This window comes from Muscardinus avellanarius, assembly GCF_963383645.1.
Source record: "Muscardinus avellanarius genome assembly, chromosome: 1".
In the NCBI taxonomy this organism is placed as follows: Eukaryota; Metazoa; Chordata; class Mammalia; order Rodentia; family Gliridae; genus Muscardinus; species Muscardinus avellanarius.
In genome coordinates, this window is record NC_137786.1 from 110,371,091 (window position 1) to 110,391,040 (window position 19,950).

General features: G+C 40.1%; 1 protein-coding gene across 4 annotated transcripts in view; it reads left to right on the forward strand.

The window, feature by feature from the left end:
• NSD1 (nuclear receptor binding SET domain protein 1) overlaps positions 1-19,950 on the forward strand; it is a gene marked incomplete at both ends in the record, with an annotated part of 147,582 nt that overhangs the window by 85,360 nt on the left and 42,272 nt on the right. For all 4 annotated transcript variants that reach the window (XM_080697722.1, XM_080697723.1, XM_080697724.1 and 1 more), the window contains 4 exons: positions 1,758-1,833; positions 8,333-8,451; positions 9,362-9,505; positions 16,455-16,578. In XM_080697722.1, coding sequence (XP_080553848.1) covers positions 1,758-1,833; positions 8,333-8,451; positions 9,362-9,505; positions 16,455-16,578 — 463 coding nt within the window. The remainder of the gene's footprint in view (positions 1-1,757; positions 1,834-8,332; positions 8,452-9,361; positions 9,506-16,454; positions 16,579-19,950) is intronic.

Below are 19,950 nucleotides of genomic sequence, written 5' to 3' on the forward strand. Positions count from 1 at the left end.
CTAGAAGAGGGTTCAACTTTAAAAAGAAAAAATAAGCTGAATGTGGTGATGTATGCTTTTAATCTTAGTACTTGGGAGGCTGAAGTAGGTACACAGGAAGATTGCAGATTTGAGGATAGCCTCAGCAAGTAGTAAGACTCCTCAACCTAGTGAGACCCTGTTTCCAATTAAGAAATAAAATTGGTTTGGGGGTATAGCTTGGAGCTCAAATGCACCTGTGTTCAGTTCCCAGTACCACAAAAATAAATAATTTTTAAAAGGGCTGATGTTCAGAGGTAAAGTCTTAATACTGGTGAATATGATGTACAGGTTCTTTGTTTTGTTGCTAGATTATCTGGGTTTGGTGGCTCATACCTATAATCTCAGTACTTGAGGAGACTGAGAAAGGATCACAGGTTCAAGGACAGCTTCAGCAAGTAGTGAGATTCTCATCAACACATCAAGACTTTTTTTTTTTTTTTTTTTTGGCAGGTCTGGGGATGAAACCCAGGGGCATTCTACCTCCGAGCTACACCCCCTGCCCAATTTTTTTATTCTTTATATGAAACCGGGTCTCACTGAGTTGCAGAGGACCTCACTAAGTAGCTGAGGCTGTCCGCGAACCGCGATCCTCCAGGTGTCAGCCTCCCGAATGCTGGGATTACAAGTGTGCGCCACCATGCCCGGCTAAGACTTTTTTCAAAATTGGAAAATAGGGCTGGGTGTTTAGCTTGAAGGTAGAATGCCCTCATGTTCAATCCCCAGTACCACCAAAAAAGAGGTATGTTAGATTAACCTGAAGCCACTTATTTTGGAAAGATATTTCCATGTTGCAAAGCTGTTTAATATTCAGAGTTTATGAAAAAAGTATTTTAACTCTAATATAAATAAATAATAGGAAAGTGATATATCTTTGGATTTATAATTCTTTCTTTGGTCACAGCAGCATTCTGTATTTGTTTTAATCTCTTGGTAAGCTTCCCCCCCCTCCCCCCCAGTACTAGGGATGGTCATTCTACCTCTGAGCTACACTCAGCACTATTTTTATTCTCTATTTTTGAAACAGGGCTTCACTATATTGCAGATGGCCTCACTGAGTAGTTGAGGCCATCTGCAAAATGTGATCCTCCTGTCTCAGTCCCCCAAATGTTGGGATAAGTGTGAGCCTCCACACATACTGAACTTATATATTTTTAAAAGCCTTTCACCATGAAGTGTCTTTTCAGCCTTTTACTATATTGGTGTTTCCAAAAACAGCCAGGATTCTTTTTCTTTTCTTTTCTTTTTTTTTTCTTTTTCTTTCTTTCTTTCTTTTTTTTTTTTTTGCGGAACAGGATTGAACTGAGGGGCATTCTACCTCTGAGCTATATCCTCAGCACTATTTTTTATTCTTTACTTCAAAACAGGCTCTCACTAAGTTGTGGAGATTCTCACTAAGTAGTTTAGGTTGGCTGCAAACCTGTGATATTCCTGGCAATGGACCGTTTACAATTGGATATATAAGCTGGGTATGGTGTCACATACTTTAATCCCAGTACTTGTGAGACTGATACAGGTAGATCCCAGATTTGAGGCCAACCTTAGCTGTTTAGTTAGGCCTTGTTACAAGAAAAAGAATAAAAAATAGGGCAGTTGGTGTAGTTTGGACGTAGAATGCCTCTGGGTTCGATTCCCATGACCCCCTTCCCCCAGTAAAAAAGTATTGGACATGTAAGGCAAATGTTTTTTTCCCTGATAAATTATGATTATGATTATGATCTTTTTTTCCCTTTTTATAGTGCTATGAAACTAGTCATTTGGAGAATGGCATTACTAATTCATGTGGCACATCTCATTTGAAAGATTATGGTAGAGGTAAGTATTTTTCAGATTTAGAGAATGTAATACAGAAATGAGTTGAAAACACTTTGGTGGCCGGGTGTGGTGGCGCATTCTTGTAATCCCAGTACTTGGGAGGCTGAGAAAGGGGGATTGTTGTATATCAGAGGTAGAATGCTCCTGAGTTTTCATCCCCAGTACCGCAAAAAAAACCAAAGTAAATAAATAAAGAAACATGAAGATGATTAAGGTAGCAGGATCAGGGAACTAAATTCAGACCAATTTCATTGTCAAACTACTGTCTTGTTATGCACCCCAGACTTTTCAGTTTGTGTGCCTTGCCATTTATGATTAATGTTATTCTTGAAATATTATTCTTTATTTGAACACACTGCAAGAGATGTGATCTCCTCCCACAGGATCTTTTGAATGTTATATTTCATGTGCTCTTAGATGCACATTTCTTTTAGTATGACCCATGACATTAAATTTTCTAAACCAGCTGAGTGTGGTGGCACATGGTTGTAATCCCAGCATTTGGGAGGGTGAGATAGGAGGATTGCGGTTCCAGGACAGTCTATATATATAATTTTGTGTGGGGGGGTACTGGGGTTCCTGGAACCCCTTCTGCCTCCGGGCTACACTCCCAGACCTATTTTATACTTTTTAAAATTTGGAGACAGGGTCTCTTAAGCCATCACGGCTGGCTTCGAACCTGCGTGATCCTCCTGTCTCAGCCTCCAAGTATTGGGATTACAAGCGTGTGCCACCACGCCCAGCTATATTATATATTTTTATAAAAATATAAAAAATAAGCCGGGCATGGAGGCATACGCTTGTAATCCCAGTACTTGAGAAGCTGAGACAGGAGGATCTTACAGGTTCAAAGTCTGTTTTAGCTACTTAGTGAGGTTCTCAGGTACTTAGTGAGACCCTGTTTCATTTCAAAATAGTTCTGGGAATATAGCCCAGAGGTATAAAGCCCTTGGGTTCCATCTCTAGTATCAATCAATCAATCAGTCAATCAATAAATAAAATTTCTAGCCGGGCGTGGTGGCGCACACTTGAAATCCCCATGCTTGGGAGGCAGAGACAGGAGGATCACACAGGTTAGAAGCCATCCGCACTGGCTTAAGAGACCCTGTTTCTAAATAAAAAAGTATAAAAATAAATCTGGGAGTGTAGCCTGGAGGTAGAAGGGTTTCCAGGAACCTCAGTACCACAAAAAAAATTTTTTTTTGTTCTAAACCAAAGTAGTAATGTTAGTTTTCATCATATGGGTAATTGTAATTTATTTTTTATTTTTTAATTAAAATTTTTTTTTTGGTGTGTGTGTGGTACTGGGATTCCTGGAAACCCTTTTACCTCTGGGCTATGCTCCCAGACCTATTTTATGCTTTTTTAAATTTGGAAACAGGGTAGGGTCTCTTAAGCCAGTTCAGCTGGCTTCTAACCTGCACTATCCTCCCATCTCAGCCTTGCTCCCAAGGGCAGGGATTACAATCATCTGCCACCACTCAAGGCTATGGGTAATTATAATTTCAAAAGGTAGCTCATTTGCTTTAAAATAATGTTGCCCGGAGCTGGGGTGTGGTGGCTCTTGTTTATAATCCCCATGCTTGGGAGGCTGAGACCTGAGGATCACATAGGTTGGAAGCCAGTTGTGCTGGCTTAAGAGACCCTGTTTCCAAATAAAAAAATAGGCCTGGGAGTGTAGCCCGGAGGTAGAAGGGTTTCCAGGAACCCCAGTACCACCAAATAATAATAATAATGTCACCCCTCCTTTAATTTTTCTTTTTTATTTCCTGCAAAGTTGCCAAAGATCTCATTAAATTGCTCAGGTTGCCTTTGAACCTGCAATCCTCCTGTCTCAACTTCCTAAGTCCTGAAATTATACATCTGTGCCTCCATGTCCAGCTTACTCCCAGCTCTGCTTTGCTTTTCTCTGCTTGCTTGCTTTCTTCCTGATATATTGTGGATTGAACCCAAGGGTTTTCTACCTCTGAGCTGTGTGTGTGTGTGTGTGTGTGTGTGTGTGTGTGTGTGTGTGTGTGTGTGTGTGTGTGTGTGTGTGTTAGTGGGGAATTTATACCCCTTGCAGAGGGCCTTGCTGGCTGTAAACTTGTGATCCTCCTGTCTCAGCCCAGTCCCAGCCCTATTTTTGGAGTGCCTCTCTAAGTTGCTGAGGGCCCGGCAATCCTGCCATTCTTCTGTCTCATCCTCCCCAAAAATTTGAGATCGCATGCATATGCCATCATACTCTGGTCCCCGAGATCATTTAAAAAAATTTTTTTTAAGCCAAGCATGGTAGCACACGCTTATAATCCCCGCGCTTGGGAGGCTGAGACAGGAGGATCGCACAGGTTCGAAGCCAGCCTCAGCTACTTAGTGAGGCTCTCAGCAATTTAGTGAGACACTGTTTCCAAATAAACTATAAAATAAGGCTGGGGGTCTAGTCCAGAGGTAGAATGCCTCTGGGTTCTATCCCCAGTATGGCAGGAAACAAAAATTATTTTTGAATCAGAGTCTCAGTAAATTGTTAAGCTGCCCTTCAACCTGTGATCCTCCTGTTTCAACCTTCCAAGCGTGAACCACCATGCCTGGCTTTCATTCCCTACACTTTTGTATTTTAGTTCCATGTAAATCCAACAACCTGAACTTCATCCTTTTTGTCTTAACTATTCCAGCTTGTAAGAATTTTGAACACATGGGCTAGGAAAGTTGCCTAGCATGTGTGAAGCCTTACCATTGAAAAAGAAAAAAATTTTGAGCCTTTATGCTGCCACCATTTTACATTTTACTTCTTATGTTAGTATTAGGCTGTGAGCAGTTTGTAGCAGCCTCTGTCGCAATTAGGTAGTAGGAAAAGATAGTACTGAATCCATATTCCAAGCCTTTTTTTTGGGGGGGGGGGCTGCTGGGAATTGAACCCAGGCGCATTCTACCTCCGAGATTATACCACCAGCCTGAATTTTTAATTCTTTACTTTGAAACAGGGTCTCACTGAGTTCTAAAGGGCCTCACTAAGTAGCTGATGCTGTCCGCAAACAGTGATCCTCCTGTCTCAGCCTCCTAAATGGCTGGGATTCACAAGTATGCCACCATGCCAAACTCAAGCGCCTTTTTTTTTTGGCAGTACTAGGGTTTGAAACCAGCTGCATTCTACCTCCAAGCTATACCCCCAGCCCTATTTTTTATTTTATTACTTACTTATTTATTTATTTTGGTGGTTCTGGGGACAAACCCTTCTACCTCTGGGCTACATTTCCAGACCTATTTTATATTTTATTTGGAAACAGGGTCTCTTAAGCCAGCACACCTGGCTTCAAAACTGCACGATCCTCTTGTCTTCGCCTCCCAAGTGCAGGGATTACAAGCATGAGCCACCACGCCTGGCCCTATATTTATTTTGAAACGGGTCTCACTAATTTGGGGAACGCTTTACCCAGTAGCTGAGGCTATTTACAAACCTGCAATCCTTCTCTCCTGGCCTCTCAAGTATTGTGATTAAAAGTGTCTTATCAGCGGGCTGCACGCTTGTAATCCCAGCATTAGGGAGGGTGAGACCAGAGGATTGTGGTTCACCGACAGCCTCAGCTACTTAGTGAGGCCCTTCGCAACTCAGTGAGACCCTGTTTCAAAATAAAGAAAAAATTGGGCTGGGGGTGTAGCTTGGAGGTTAATTGCCTCTGGGTTTCAGCCCCAGACCGACCAAAAAAAAAAAAAAAAAAAAAAAGAGTGTGTATCACCGCCCCCATCCCAAACCTTGATATTGATTCCTAGCACGAATATTCTGGAACATTTTATGAAATACTTGTTTAGATATTTTTTGTTGTTGTTTCTATAACAGAGTTGAAAGGTATATACTGAACCCGGTCGGGCGTGGTGGCGTACACTTGTAATCCCAGCGCTTGGGAGGCTGAGAAAGGACAGGAGGATCCCACAGGTTCAAAGCCAGCCTCAGCTACTTAGTGATGCTCTCAGCAACTTAGTGAGACCCTGTTTCCAAATAAAATATAAAATAGGTCTGGGAGTATAGCCCGGAGGTAGACAGCCTCTGGGTTCCACCCCTAGCACTACCAATAAATAAATAAACAAATAAACAAATAAATAAATAAATAAATGGTATATACTGGAAAATGAGACAGAGGGTAGAATTTCTTTTTCTAAATATACCAGATAAAATTGTGTATTTACTTTATATTGTTGGATTCTAAAGGATATTTAAATTGTTGGATTCACCAATAAGTGTGAATATTTTTTTGTGTGTGTGTTTGTGGTTCTAGAGATTGGTCCCAGGGTCATTCTACCTCTGCACCCCTCTCCTCCCCTTTTTTTGTGGTTCTGGGGATTGAACCCAGAGACATTCTACCTCTCAGCTACACCCTATACCCTCTGCCCAATTTTATTACTTATTTGGAAACAGGGTCTCAGTAAGTTGCAAAGGGCTTTGCTAACTTGCTGTGGCTGTCTTTGAACCTGTGTTCTTCCTGTCTCAGCCTCCCACATACTGGGATTACAAGCCTGTGCCAAGGTTTCTGGTTTCCCAGCCCTGTTTTATATTCTTTATTTTGAAACAGGATTTCACTAAGTTGTGACTGGCCTCACTAAATAGCTGAGGCTGGCTGTGAACCTGCGATCTTCCCATTTCAGTCTCACAGGTACTGGGATTATAAGCTTGTGCCACAATGCCCAGCCTGAATATTCTGACTGTATTGAAGGATCTCTTCCCACCCCATAAGTCAAATCCTTTTTTTTTTTTTTTTTTTTTGCCTTACTGGGGATGGAACCCAGGGACATTCTGCCTCAGAGTGACACTCCCAGTTCTATTTTTTATTCTTTATTTTGAAACAGGATCTCATTGAGTTGCAAGGGCCTAAGTAGCTGAGGCAGTCCATGAGTCCTCCTGTCTCAGCCTCCCAAATGCTGGGATCACATGCGTGCACCACCACGCCGGGCTAACTCAAATCTTTGATATTTAAAAAAATTTTATTTTGGCAGGGGATACCTGGGATTGAATCTCGAGGTAGTCTGCCTGTGAGCTACACTCCTTTGCCTATTTTATTTTAATTTTGAAACAAATTCTCAGTACATTCTTTTCTTTTCTTTTCTCATTTCTTTTCTTTTCTTTTTTTGGTGGTACTGGGGTTGCTGGAAGCCCTTCTAACTTCGAGCTAGCTATACTCCCAGACCTATTTTTATATATTTTATATATTTTTATATATTTTTTATTTGGAAACAGGGTCTCTTAAGCCAGCACGGCTGGCTTCGAACGTGCGCCATCCTCCTGTCTCTGCCTCCCAAGTGCGGGGATTACAAACGTGCGCCACCACGCCCGGCTAGAGAGACCCTGTTTTCAATAAAAACATAAAAATAGGTCTGGGAGTATAGCCTGGAGATAGAAGGGCTTCCAGTTACCCCAGTACCCTCCAATAAATAAATAAATATTTATATATATAATAAATATATATTATATTATTTATTTTATATATAAAATATATGTGATTGATTATTAAATATATAATAAATATATAACATTTATTTATTTATTTATTTTATGGTACTAGGGATGAAACCCAGGGGCATTCTACCTCAGAGCTACATCCCCAGTCCCTTTTTTTTTTTTTTTTTTTTTTTTTTAAGGGGTTGAACCCAGGTGCTTTTCTACCTTCAGGCCACACTCCCAGACCACCACCATCATCATCATCATCATCTTCTTCATCTTCTTCTTCTTCTTCTCCTTCTTCTTCTTCTTCTTCTCCTTTTTATTTTATTTTATTTTATTTTTTTGGTGGTACTTGAGTTCCTGGAAGCCCTTTTACCTCCGGGCTACACTCCCAGACCTATTTTTACATTTTTATTTGGAAACAGGGTCTCCTAAGCCAGCACGCGCAGCTGGCTTCAAACCTGCGCGATCCTCCTGTCTCTGCCTCCCAAGCGCGGGGATTACAAGCATGCGCCACCACACCCGGCCCATTTTCATATTTTTATTTGGAAATAGGTTGCTAAGAGCCTCCCTCAGTAGCTGAGTCTGGCTTCGAACATGTGCAATCCTCTTGTCTCAGCCTCCCAAGCACGGGGATTACAAGGTGTGCGCCACCACATCACCATAATTCTGTGAGGCCCGGTTTTTTTTTTTTTTTTTTACATATAGTCATTTTGGGGCTGGGTGTGGGGCTGTAGCTTGTAATCCTAGTACTTTGAGAGACTGAAACTGGAGGATTACAAATTCTTAGCCAGCCTCAGCAACTGAGTGAGGCCTTCCTGAACTTGTTTCAAAATAAAAATCAGGTTGATAGTCTAACTTGGAGGTAAAATGCCCCAGGTTCAACACACAGCAGCAGGAAAAAAAGTGTGTGTGTGTGTGTGTGTGTGTGTGTGTGTGTGTGTGTATACACATACACACATTTATATATATATATATAATAATATATAAGATATAATATATTTGTGTGTATATATATAGAGGGGGGGAGGTGTTGTGGTGTATGTGTGTTATTAGTCAGTAGGTAACGTCTTTTTTTTCCTGTCATAGGCACTACCAAGATATTTGATAGACCAAGGAAGCGAAAACGACAGAGGCATGTTACTTCCAAAGCTCAGTATAAAAAAATGAAAAACGATGGCTCATCAAAAGAGACTCCAAGCTCAGAGGTATTACTCAGTTCCTGATCTTTCGACCTGCCACAAGGATTCTACCTTTCACAGTAGAGCCCATGTCCCTTTCCCTTGAGTTTACTGTAGAATATTTTAAATGGGTAATAAGTATAAGGAATCCTGCAGTAGGAATTCCTAACCCTAGTCAAATAAAGCACATATTGCAACTATGCATATGGCCTTTTTTAAAAGATCATGTCCTATGCTTTTAGTGTTAGAAAAAATATATACCTTTTTACTTTATAGATTCCAAAAACAGATCACAATATCAAATAGCCATACCATCTGAATGAATTTAGATAATGCCCTTTAAAAATTGAAACTGATAATAGGGGGAAATTTATTTGCTTATTTTTGACCATCAGTTGCTTAATTTTGGGATAATATTTTAATATCCGTTTTCAAGAAACAAAGATGTAAAATATTTTCCTTGCAGAACCTCAGTGTAGTCTTTGATGCTGTCTATGGCTTTTCAAGTTAATTAAAAAGAATTTGAACTAGCCTGATCAGCTTCACATATTATGATGATTCAGAGTGTTTCTTTCCAGGTCAATTTAAATAGAATGCCCATTGTGGGCATTATTTAGTAAACATTGATCTTGGAAGGACAAAAAAAGTAATCAAATAAACTTAAGAATGTTTTCTCTCCCTTAGTGAATCCTTTAAATGGAACAGCTCAAAAAGTTCCAGTGGAACAGCCTCAGAGCAGTTAGTGGCAGGGCATGAGGCGCCCACTACCCGCCCAATCACAGCAGGGTTAGAACTAACATTGCATGCAGTCCGCCCGCGTGATTGGCTGAACATCTGTAAGTGCTTAATGGCTAGACAAATAGCAGCCCAGAGGGAGGGGGTCAAATGGAGGAGACATCAATAATATAGATATGGAATATTATTTTTTCTTTGGAAGGGAGAACTGACGACTCACCGAACGGCTGCAAGCCTGAAGGATACTGTTGAGGAGGGTATAGAACATGATCCTGGGATGTCTGCGTCCAAAAAAATGCAGGGTGAACGAGGTGGAGGAGCTGCACTAAAGGAGAATGTTTGTCAGGTAGAGAATGTTTGCTTACTTGTAATTTCATTGCATGCTCATCATTATCATAAGCAATGCTCTGTTATTGAAACACCTCATTGTGATTAGGGGGGGGAATCTTTTTGGCTAATTGTAGTGGAGTCACTTTCAAGCTGTAACCTTTTTTTTTCCAAAAAAGGTAAAGAGAAATACTTCATTGTTGGTGATCAGGATATATGATTTGAAGCAGGCCTGAAATGAGATATGATTACTTAATGCAACATAATTTTTCTGTCCTATATCTCTCATGATACTCGAATTATATGGCTTCTAAGTCATTTTTGAAGGGCTGTTTTAGCTTTGAAATTACTGTTTTGCTTTAAAATTACTGTTTTGCTTTAAAATGACAACTTTAGGACACCTATCAGCTGTATTTTCCAGTTTAATAAATATGTAAAAAACATATACAGTCTTTATTATATCATTCAATCATAAAAATCTCTAGAGAAGATTTCTGTCGTCCCCCCCACCCCTTACCCCCCTTGTGGTAATAGGGATGGAACCCAGGGGCTTCCTACCTCAAGGCTATACTCCCAGACCTCTTTTATATTTTCTTTGGAAACAAGATCTCATTAAGTTGTTGAGAGTCTCACTAAGTAGCTGAGGCTGGCTTCAAACCTCTGCAATATTCCTGTCTTACCCTCCCAAGCGCTGGGATTACAAGTATATGCCACCATACCTGGCTATCCCCATTTTTTAAATGAGGATACCGAAGTACAGTAAGGCTAGATTTCTTACAGTAAAGCCTGGATTCAAACCTAGGCAATCTAGCTTCAATATAACTAATCATTTTTCTATTTTTTCCTCCTGGTGCTATGTGACTCCACTTTTTTTTTTTTTAAGAGCCTTAGCTCATTTTGGGATTAATAATTACATGGATTCTTTGGGCATATCCTCTTTGTGTAATTTTAGTTTAACTTTATAAATTCTTAAAATCTGGCATATAAATCTTACTATTCAGCCTGCCCTTCCTTCCAAAGTCATGAGTATTTTACCTTTGACCTATACCCTCATCCTTATTTTATGGTACTTTATTTTATTTTCATTTTGATAAACTAGGGATTGAAGTTAGGGGCATTCTATCTCTGAGCTAAACCCCTACCCCTGTTTATTTTGAAACAGAATCTCACTAATTTGATGATGCTCACCTTGAATCTACAATCCTCTAGTATCCTGCTGTCTCAGCCTCCCAGTACTGGGATTACATGTATATGTCATGGCTGGCAGTATTTATTTTATTCATTCATTCATTTATTTATTTATTGTTTGTTTGTTTGTTTGTTTGTTTGTTTTTATAGTATTGGGAATTGAACTCCAAGGTATTCTACCTTCGAGCTATACCCAAGCTCTCTTTTTTTTATATATAGTTCTGTTAGGTTGCTGAGAGTCTCACTCAATTGCTGAGATTGGTTTTGAACCTGTGGTTCTTCTATATCAGTATTTCAAATTCTGGGATTACAGGTATATGCCATAATACCTGGCTTTTACTATTTTTTTTTTTAATTGAAACAACTAAACAAATAAATCCAGGCTCATTATATATTACTGTGAACAATATAATTTTCTTTCCTGTATTTGTTTTCCCTATAATAGCAAAATTTTTATTTATAGTCAAACCAGCTTCTATACATTGTATTAATGCTTAGAGCTAATGCCTAGTTCTTGTGAGGCTGAAACAGGAGGGTCACAGGTTCAAGGAGAGCCTAGCAATTTAGCGAGGCTCTCAGCAACCTAGTTACACACTGTTTCCAAATAAGAAATGAAATAGTTGTGAGGATGTAGCTTGTGGATATAATATCTCTGAGTTCAATTCCCTGTACCATGCATATACATACAAATAAATAAACATAAACATAAAAAATAGAACTGTGGTATAGCTCAGACACAGCATGCCCCAATACCACAAAAAAGAAAAAGATAGAGTGACTCTGTAGTTTGTTTGAATCAGTGTTAATGCAAATTTGTTGTCATATGATCTTATATATTATAGCACCCTATTTTTTGTATCACCATTCATTCATTCATTCATTCATTTTATTTATTTATTTGGCAGTCCTGGGGTTGGAACCCAGGGCCAATCTACCTCTGAGCCAAGTCCCAGCCCTATTTTTTATTCTTTATTTTGAAACGGTCTCACTGAGTTGCAAAGGTCCTCATTAACTTAGCTGAGGCTGTCTGTGAACCTGGATCCTTCTGTCTCAGCCCCATGATCCTCCTGTCTCAGCCTCCCAAGTATTGGAATTACAGGTGCATGCCACCACGCCTGGCTTGTATCACAATTTAAAGAGAAATTGCATGGTCATCTCAACCGACATTTAGTTAATATGAAAAAATTATTCTTTTTTTTATAGTAGTTGGTGCGAACCCAGGGGAATTCTACCTCCGTGCTATACTGCCAGTCCTGTTTTTTTAATTCTTTATTTTGAAATAGGTTCTCAGCCAGGCGTGGTAGTGCACGCTTATAATCCTTGTACTTGGGAGGCTGAGACAAGAGGATCACAGATTTCACGGCCATCCTCGGCTACTTAGTTTGGCACTCCACAGGTTAGTGAGACCCTGTTTCGAAAATAAGGAATTAAAAGTAGGACTGAGGGTTTAGTGTGGAGGAAGAATGCCCCTGGATTCCATTCCCAGTATTGCAAAAAAGAAATGGAGGGGGGGAACCCTAGTGAGACCCTATTTCAAAACAAAAATAAGAAAATAAGTTAACCAGGTGTGGTGGCGCAGGCTTGTAATCCTCATACTTGGGAGGCTGAGATAGGAGGATCCCACAGGTTCAAAGCCAGCCTTAGCTACTTAGTGAGGCTCTCAGCAACTTAGGGAGACCCTGTTTCCAAATAAAATATAAATAGGTCTGGGAGTGTCTAGAGGTCCAAGGCCCCTGAGTTCCATCCCCACTACCACTAAAATAAATTAAAAAAGAGTTAAAAAGTAAGGGCTGGTGTGTGTGTGTATGTATATATATATTTGTCAGACTCAAAAATACATACAAACAGATATTTTTGAGATAGGAAGAGAATTAGGTGGGAATTGGGTAAGGGCTAAATGAGTAATGTGTGCATGTATGTCTCCACAATCTTGTACTCTGTTAAGTTGTATAACTATAATGCACCAATAAAAAAAAATTTTTAAATGAAACAGGGTCTAACCAGGTTGCTGAGAGCCTCAGGTTGGCCCAGAACCTGTGATTCTTCTGTCTCAGCTTCCCAAGTACTGGGATTATTTATGAGTGTTTTCCACCATACCTGACTTCTAATTTTTTATCTTTATTTATTTATTTTATTATTATTATTTTTGTGTGTGTGTGTGTGTGTGTGTGTGTGTTACTACGGATGGAACCCAGGGGCTTTCTACCTCTGGGCTATACTCCTAGACCTCTTTTATACTGTCTCACTAAGTTGCTGAGAGCCTCACTAAGTACCTGAGGCTGGCTTTGAACCTGTGTGTCTTAGCCTCCCATGCCTAGCTTTTTTTTTTTTTTTTTTTTTAAGTGGTACTGGGGGTGGAACCCAGGGGCTTTCTACCTCCGGGCTATACTCCCAGACCTATTTTATATTTTATTTGGAAACAGGATCTCACTAAGTTGCTGAGAGCCTCACCAAGTAGCTGAGGCTGGCTTCAAACCTGTGCGATCCTCCTGTCTCAGCCTCCCAAGCATGGGGATTACAAGCCTGCTCCACCACACCCAGCCCTAGCTTTTATCTTTATTTTGATACATTGTCTCACATGTTTTAAGGAGAGCTTTACTAGTTTCAGAGGCTGTCCTTGAACCTGCTATCTTCCTATCTCATCTTCCCAATTACTGTGATAAGAGGCATATACCACATTGCCTGGTAAAATTTTATCCTTCAATTTATACTGTAATTGAAAATTTCTAATTTAAGCCTTTTGTGGGGGTTAGTAAGAGACTGAACCCAGGAACATTTTCTCACTAAACTACATACCCAGCCCTTAATTCTTTTGAAACAGAGTCAGACCATATTGTTGAGACTGGCTTTGAACCTTTGATCCTCTTGTATTAGCCTCCCACCATGCCAGGGTTAACATTTTAACATATATGTGCAAGAAACATACAAAATTATGCTTCTACTGGGCCCATCTAAGCTATTTGTTTACTATATATGAAAACTAATGTCATTGGCACAATGAATATTCAAAGTAGAACATAACTCATGACATTTCTTAACTTTTATGTGTGAATAGTTGATAATGATAGCGTCAAAGATTTAAGGAGAATTTGGGCTACAGCTTGTTTAAGACCCTGAAGGCCTCTCTGTCTTGGGCTTTCTCTGTCCTCCTTTCCCAAAGCTTTTCTATTCATTTATTTAAGTTTTGATAATCTATAGGTGACCAAGACCTGTTCTCTTTTTTGATTTCTAAAATAATGCAGAACTTATAATAGTCATTTTTCCATTTTCTTCCTTTAAATATGAGGTGTAGTCAGCCCCTGGTATTCATGAGTTCCATATGTATCATTCAGTCGATTGTGAATTAAAAATACCTATTTAAAATGTTAAGCCAGGCGTGGTGGCGCACGCTTATAATCCCAGTCTTTGGGAGTTTCAGACTGGAGGATCATGGTTCGCAGACAGCCTCGGCTACTTAGTGAGGTCCTCTGCAACTTAGCAAGATCCTGTTTCAAAATAAAGAATAAAAAATAGGGCAGGAGATGTAGCTCGGAGGTAGAATGCTCCTGGGTTCCATCCCCAGACCCACAACAAAGCAAAACAAGTAATGTTGCAGTTGGGCGTGGTGGTGCATAGTTATAATCCCAGTATTTGGGAGGCTGAGACAGGAGGATTGCAGGCTTGCAGCCAGCCTCAACTACATGGTGAGGCTCTCCTCAATTTAGTGAGACCCTGTTAAAAATATTAAAAAATGAATCTGGAGGATGTAGCTTGAGGATAGAATGCCCCTGGGTCAATCCTTAGTGCTACACACACAAAAAAGTTACCTTTCTTCTGACCTCTACTGTATAATTAGGCCTTAATTGTTTATGGACCATGTACAGACTTTTTTTGTCATTATTCCCTAAATCATGTAGTAAAACAACTATACATAGCACTTATATTGTATTAGGTATTTGAAATAATCTAGAGATTATTTAAACTAGCAGGTTGTGTGTATGTTATGTGTCAACTATGTCATTCTATGTACAAGTCTTGAGCATCCACAGGTTTTGCTATCCGAGGAGAGTCCCAGTTGCTTTTATATGATTTTTTCCTTTTTGTGTGTAGTCCTGGGGTTAAACCCAGAGGTGTTCTACCTCCCAGCCCTGTTTTATTTTTATTGTAATACAGGGTCTCACTAGATTGATGAGAGTCTCACTGTTTGCTGAGACTGTCCTCATCACCTGCGATCCTTCTATCTCGGTTTCCCAAGTACAAGTATGTACCATCCACGCTCCGGCTGGATTTTTTCCATTTTTAGCATTTTTCTCCTGATGATTTTAGGGATGTAAAGCAGGGTTTGAGTGTGGTGAGAATTAATACATGTTGAGAATTTGCAGAATTTTTAAAGCTCTTACAGTGTTTTTATAATTGGGAGTACTTAGTATGCTGAGACGAAAGGATTGCAGGTCCGCAGCCATCCTCAGCTACTTAATGAGGCTCTCTGAAACTTAGTGTGACCCTGTTTAAAATAAAGAATAAAAAAGTAAGGCTGGTGGTGTAGGTCACAGGTCGAAAGCCCCTGGGTTCAATCCTCTGTTCTGTAAAAGAGAAAAAAAGGAAAGAAAAGAAATGTAATTTCTTTGAATGTTGCAGCCAGAGTTATCAATTTGCAAATGACCACCTGATTTCAACCATGTCCTTATTCTGTGGCATGTATTAGAATAAGATTTAAAACCACTTGCGCTTGCCTCTGTCACAACTTATTTTCTTCCACTTTTTATTTTTGGCACTAGGGATGTAACTCAGAGACATTCTACCTCCATGCTACGCCCCAGCTTGATTTTTTTTTTTTTTTTTTCCCCTTGTGGGTCTAGGGATGAAACGCAGGGGCCCTCAACCTCCAAGCTATACCCTCTGCCCTGTTTTGTTTTGTTTTTTGTGGTACTGAGGTTCCTGGAAACCCTTCTACCCTTCTATCTCCGGGTTACAGTCCCAGACCTATTTTTATACTTTTTTATTTGGAAACAGGGTCTCTTATGCCAGTGTGGGGCTGGCTTCGAACCTGCGCGATCCTCCTATCTCCGCCCCTCAAGCGCGGGGATTACAAGTGTGCGCCACTATGCCCGGCTTTTATTCTTTATTTTGAAACAGGGCCTCGCTAAGTTACTGAGGGCCTTGCCAAGTAGCTGGCTGTCCGTAAACCATGATCCTCTCGTCTCGGTCTCCCAAATGCTGGGATTACAAGTGTGTGCCACTACACTCACTTTACTTCTTATTTGAAAACAGGGTATCACTAGGTTGCCTAGAACCTCGCTAAATTGCCGAGGCTGGCTTGAACCTGTGATCCTTCTGTTAAGACAGGAGGATTACAAGCATGTAATAATATTCCTAATATTGGGATTACAAGTATGCACCACCATACCTGACAATTTTTTGCCACTTAAAACCTTTGTTACTCTGTGTTCTTTTTTGTGTGTCTATAGACTTTTTTGCTTGCTGCCTTCTTGCACCATCATTTAAATGTTCATGTGGCTGATTTATGATTCATAAACCCAGTCTGAGAGGTTATTTCAAATTACTAAATTCAAAGTAGTTATTGGATTTCTCTACCTAATTCTAATCATTATATCTTTCCTGGTAATTTAGTTCTTTGCTTGTTTCTTCTATCCTTTTACATAAGAACTATCAGAGCTAGGCACATAGGTATATGAATAAATAAATGACGGGATTCTATACTTTTGCTCTGTGGAGGACCTTTCCTTGGGGTATTTCTAAACATTTTTCTATAAATAGATCTCTTTCCTTTCCCTTAACAGAACTGTGAAAAACTGGGTGAGCTGTTATTATGTGAGGCCCAGTGCTGTGGAGCTTTCCACCTGGAGTGCCTTGGCTTAACTGAAATGCCAAGAGGAAAATTTATCTGCAATGAATGTCGCACAGGTAAGGTAGATTTAGAAGGGGTTTCTTCTAAAAACCTTTTTTTTTTTTTTTTTTTTTTTAATTTTCTGTGGTACTGGGGATGGAACCAGGGTCTTTTCTACTTCCGGGCTATATATACTCCTAGACCTATTTTATTATTATTTTATTTATTTGGAAGTAGGGTCTACTAAGTTGCTTAGAGCCTCACTAAGTAGCTGAGGCTTGCTTCGAATCTGTGCGATCCTCCTGTCTCAGCCTCCCAAGCGCTGGGATTACAAGTGTGCGCCACCATGCCTGGTTCTAAAAACATTTTGAATTTTAAGTTTTTTAGGAGGGAAAATTTTTTTGGCAGCATTGGCTAGTTGCTACACATGCTGTGTAGTCCCTGTCCTCAGAAAAGTATACTAGGTAAGTAATGAATGAGTAGCTTCATGCCATGCAAAAAGCATTATATTGGAGATATGAACAACAATAAGCCAATTCACAGAGGAAATTAGATTTTTTAAATTTAATTTAAAAAAATTTTTCGGTACTAGGGATGGAACCATGGGCATTCTACCTCCGAGCTACATCCCCCACCCTATTTTTTATTATTTATTTTGAATTAGGGTCTCACTGAGTTGCAAGGGATCTCACTAAGTAGCAGAGGGTGTCCACGAAATGTGATTCTCTTGTCTCAGCTTCCCGAATACTGGGTTTATAAGCATGCATACCTGGAGCAAAATGTAGTTTGTTTTGTTTGTTTGCGTGGTGGTGCTGGGGTACTGGTTATCAAACCCGAATTATCCTCTCTCTAAGCTACACTCTCAACCCTTTTTTCTTTGGAAACAGGGTCTTGCTATGTTTCTGAGGGCCTCACTAGATTGGTGAGGCTGTCTTGGAACATGATTCACCTGCCTCAGTTTCACAAATTAAAAGCATGTGCCACTCTACCCAGCCTTCAGGTATTTGGGGAGTTGAGAGTATATGCCAGTATATTTATTTGTTGTTTTTTCTTTTTGGTGGTACTGGGGATGGTACCCAGGGGCCTTTTACCTCTGGGCTTCACTCCCAGACCTATTTTATAATTTATTTGGAAACAGGGTCTCTTAAGCCAGCTTAGGCTGGCTTCGAACCTGTGCGATCTAAGTTGCTGAGAGCCTCACTAAGTATCTGAGGCTGGCTTTGAACCTGCGCGATCCTCCTGTCTCAGCCTCCCAAGCGCAGGGATTACAAGTGTGCACCACCACGCCCGGCTTATTTAGAGGTTGAGATATTTTAATTCAGAGGCATAGGTAGTAACTAAGACAACTACTGGGCTACTTGTGGTGTTTGTTCCTTGATCTTGGTGTTGAATGTCTAAACACGTTTACTTTATGACTGTTCATAAACTATAAACTTAAGGTGTGTACACTGAGCCGGGCGTGGTGATGCACACTTGTAATCCCAGCACTTGGGAGGCTGAGACAGGAGGATTGCATGCGTTTGAAGCCAGCCTCTTAGCTACTTAGTGAGGCTCTCTCCAACTTAGGGGGACCCTGTTCCCAAATAAAGTATAAAAAAAGATCTGGGAGTAGAATATCCAGAAGTAGAACATCCCCTGGGTTCCACCCCCAGAAGCTCCCCCCCCCCTTCACACACAAAGATGTGTACACAGGTGCGTGTCTGTCATACACCAGTAAAAATATCAATAAAAAAGGTTAGCTGGAGCCAGGAGTGGTGGCGCACACTTGTAATCCCAGCATTTGGGAGGCTGAGACCAAAGGATTGTGGTTTGAGGACAGCCTCAGCCACTTAGTGAGGCCTTCTGCAACTTGGTGAGACCCTGTTTCAAAATAAAGAATAAAAATAGGGTAGGGGGTATAGCTTGGAGGTCACATGCCCCTGAGTTCCATCCTCAGACCCACACACACACACACAAAAAAAAAAGTTAGGTGGGTGTGGTGGTGTATCCTTGTAATCCCAGTACTTTGGAGACTGAGACAGGAAGATTTCAGGTTTGTAGCCACCCTCTTAGGTACTTAGCAAGGCCCTCAGCAACCTAGTAAGGCCCTGTTTCAAACTAAAAAATAAAAAATAGGGCTAGAAGTGTAACCTGTAACAAAAATAAAATAAAAGATTTAATTTGGAGAGTTATTTTATAATGATTGTGTCAGAAAATTATAATGGTCAGTTGAGGCTAGCCTATAAAGGGCTTTATAAGCTGTGAATAAAAAAGTGTTTTTTATTCAACATAATATGTAGGTAGTGCAACATTTAAGCAGCAAAGAAATCAGAGCTTAATGTATAGGTCTTATGACCATAAATCTTTGCAGCTTTAGGTGTTGATCTTGGATTCCCAAACTTACTGGTTTACTGACCCTTTACAGAAAAAATAAATAATTACCTGATGTCTCCATAGGTGTATCCTACACTCCCCTTATTTTTTGCTTATTTATTTATTTGAAGATTTAAAGAACTTTATTAAAAAGATAGAAATACAGAAAATAGTTGCAGCCCCATGCCAAAATGGCATGAGGGGTGAGGGCGGCCCAGGCCAACTCACCACTCCCCTGCTTATTTATTTTGATACTGAGATTAAACCAAGAGACATTGTACCTCTGAGCCATACCCAAGCCCTATTTTTCTATTTTTATTTTGAAACAGGGTCTCGCTAGATGATAAGATGTATCACTACTTGCTGAGGCTGTCCTCTAACCTGCAATCCCCCTGTCTCAATCTCCCAAGTACTGGGGTTACAGATGTGCACCATCATGTCAACCCCTTATTTTTATTCAACACTTGGACCTCAAGATTACTTGGACCACCTGGATTATTGCAGCATCTGGAAATGTGGGCAGTATCACTAACTTTCAGAATCTGTGGGTGGATGATATTACCAAAGAGAAAGTATCTGTGAAATGAGATGAGAGCCAGTCATACTACTTATTGATAACCCACTATTGGAGTATGAGAAGGAGCTAGTTAGTATCTGTGAAGCCACTAGAAAGGTTTGGCATCACCAGAGGCAGATGCAATAAAGATACCAAAGTATTTCTGGAGATAAAATATGCTTTTGTATTTGGCAATGAATGAATGCTTGACTTTCTCTAGTGGCTGACACATTATACCAGAATGAAGTGAATGGGTAGAATCCTGCACTTTTTTTCTTAAAGAAATTTGATTTCAGTGCAAAAGAAGGCAGTAGCTAAAGGTAGGATGGTAAAGGGCCAAGGAGAATGCCACTTTTAGTGTCTGTAGGTTGGAGTCTGAAACTACTATAGTATACAGAAATGAATTTCTATAACAGGCGAGAAAGTAATTGTGAAACACAGTCACAGAGAAAGGCAAAGATTGACCCGAAGAGAAACAAAATAGGAATGTGCAATGGAGTTATGAGGGTCAAGGAAAAGCTAGAGAAGTTTTTTTGTTCCT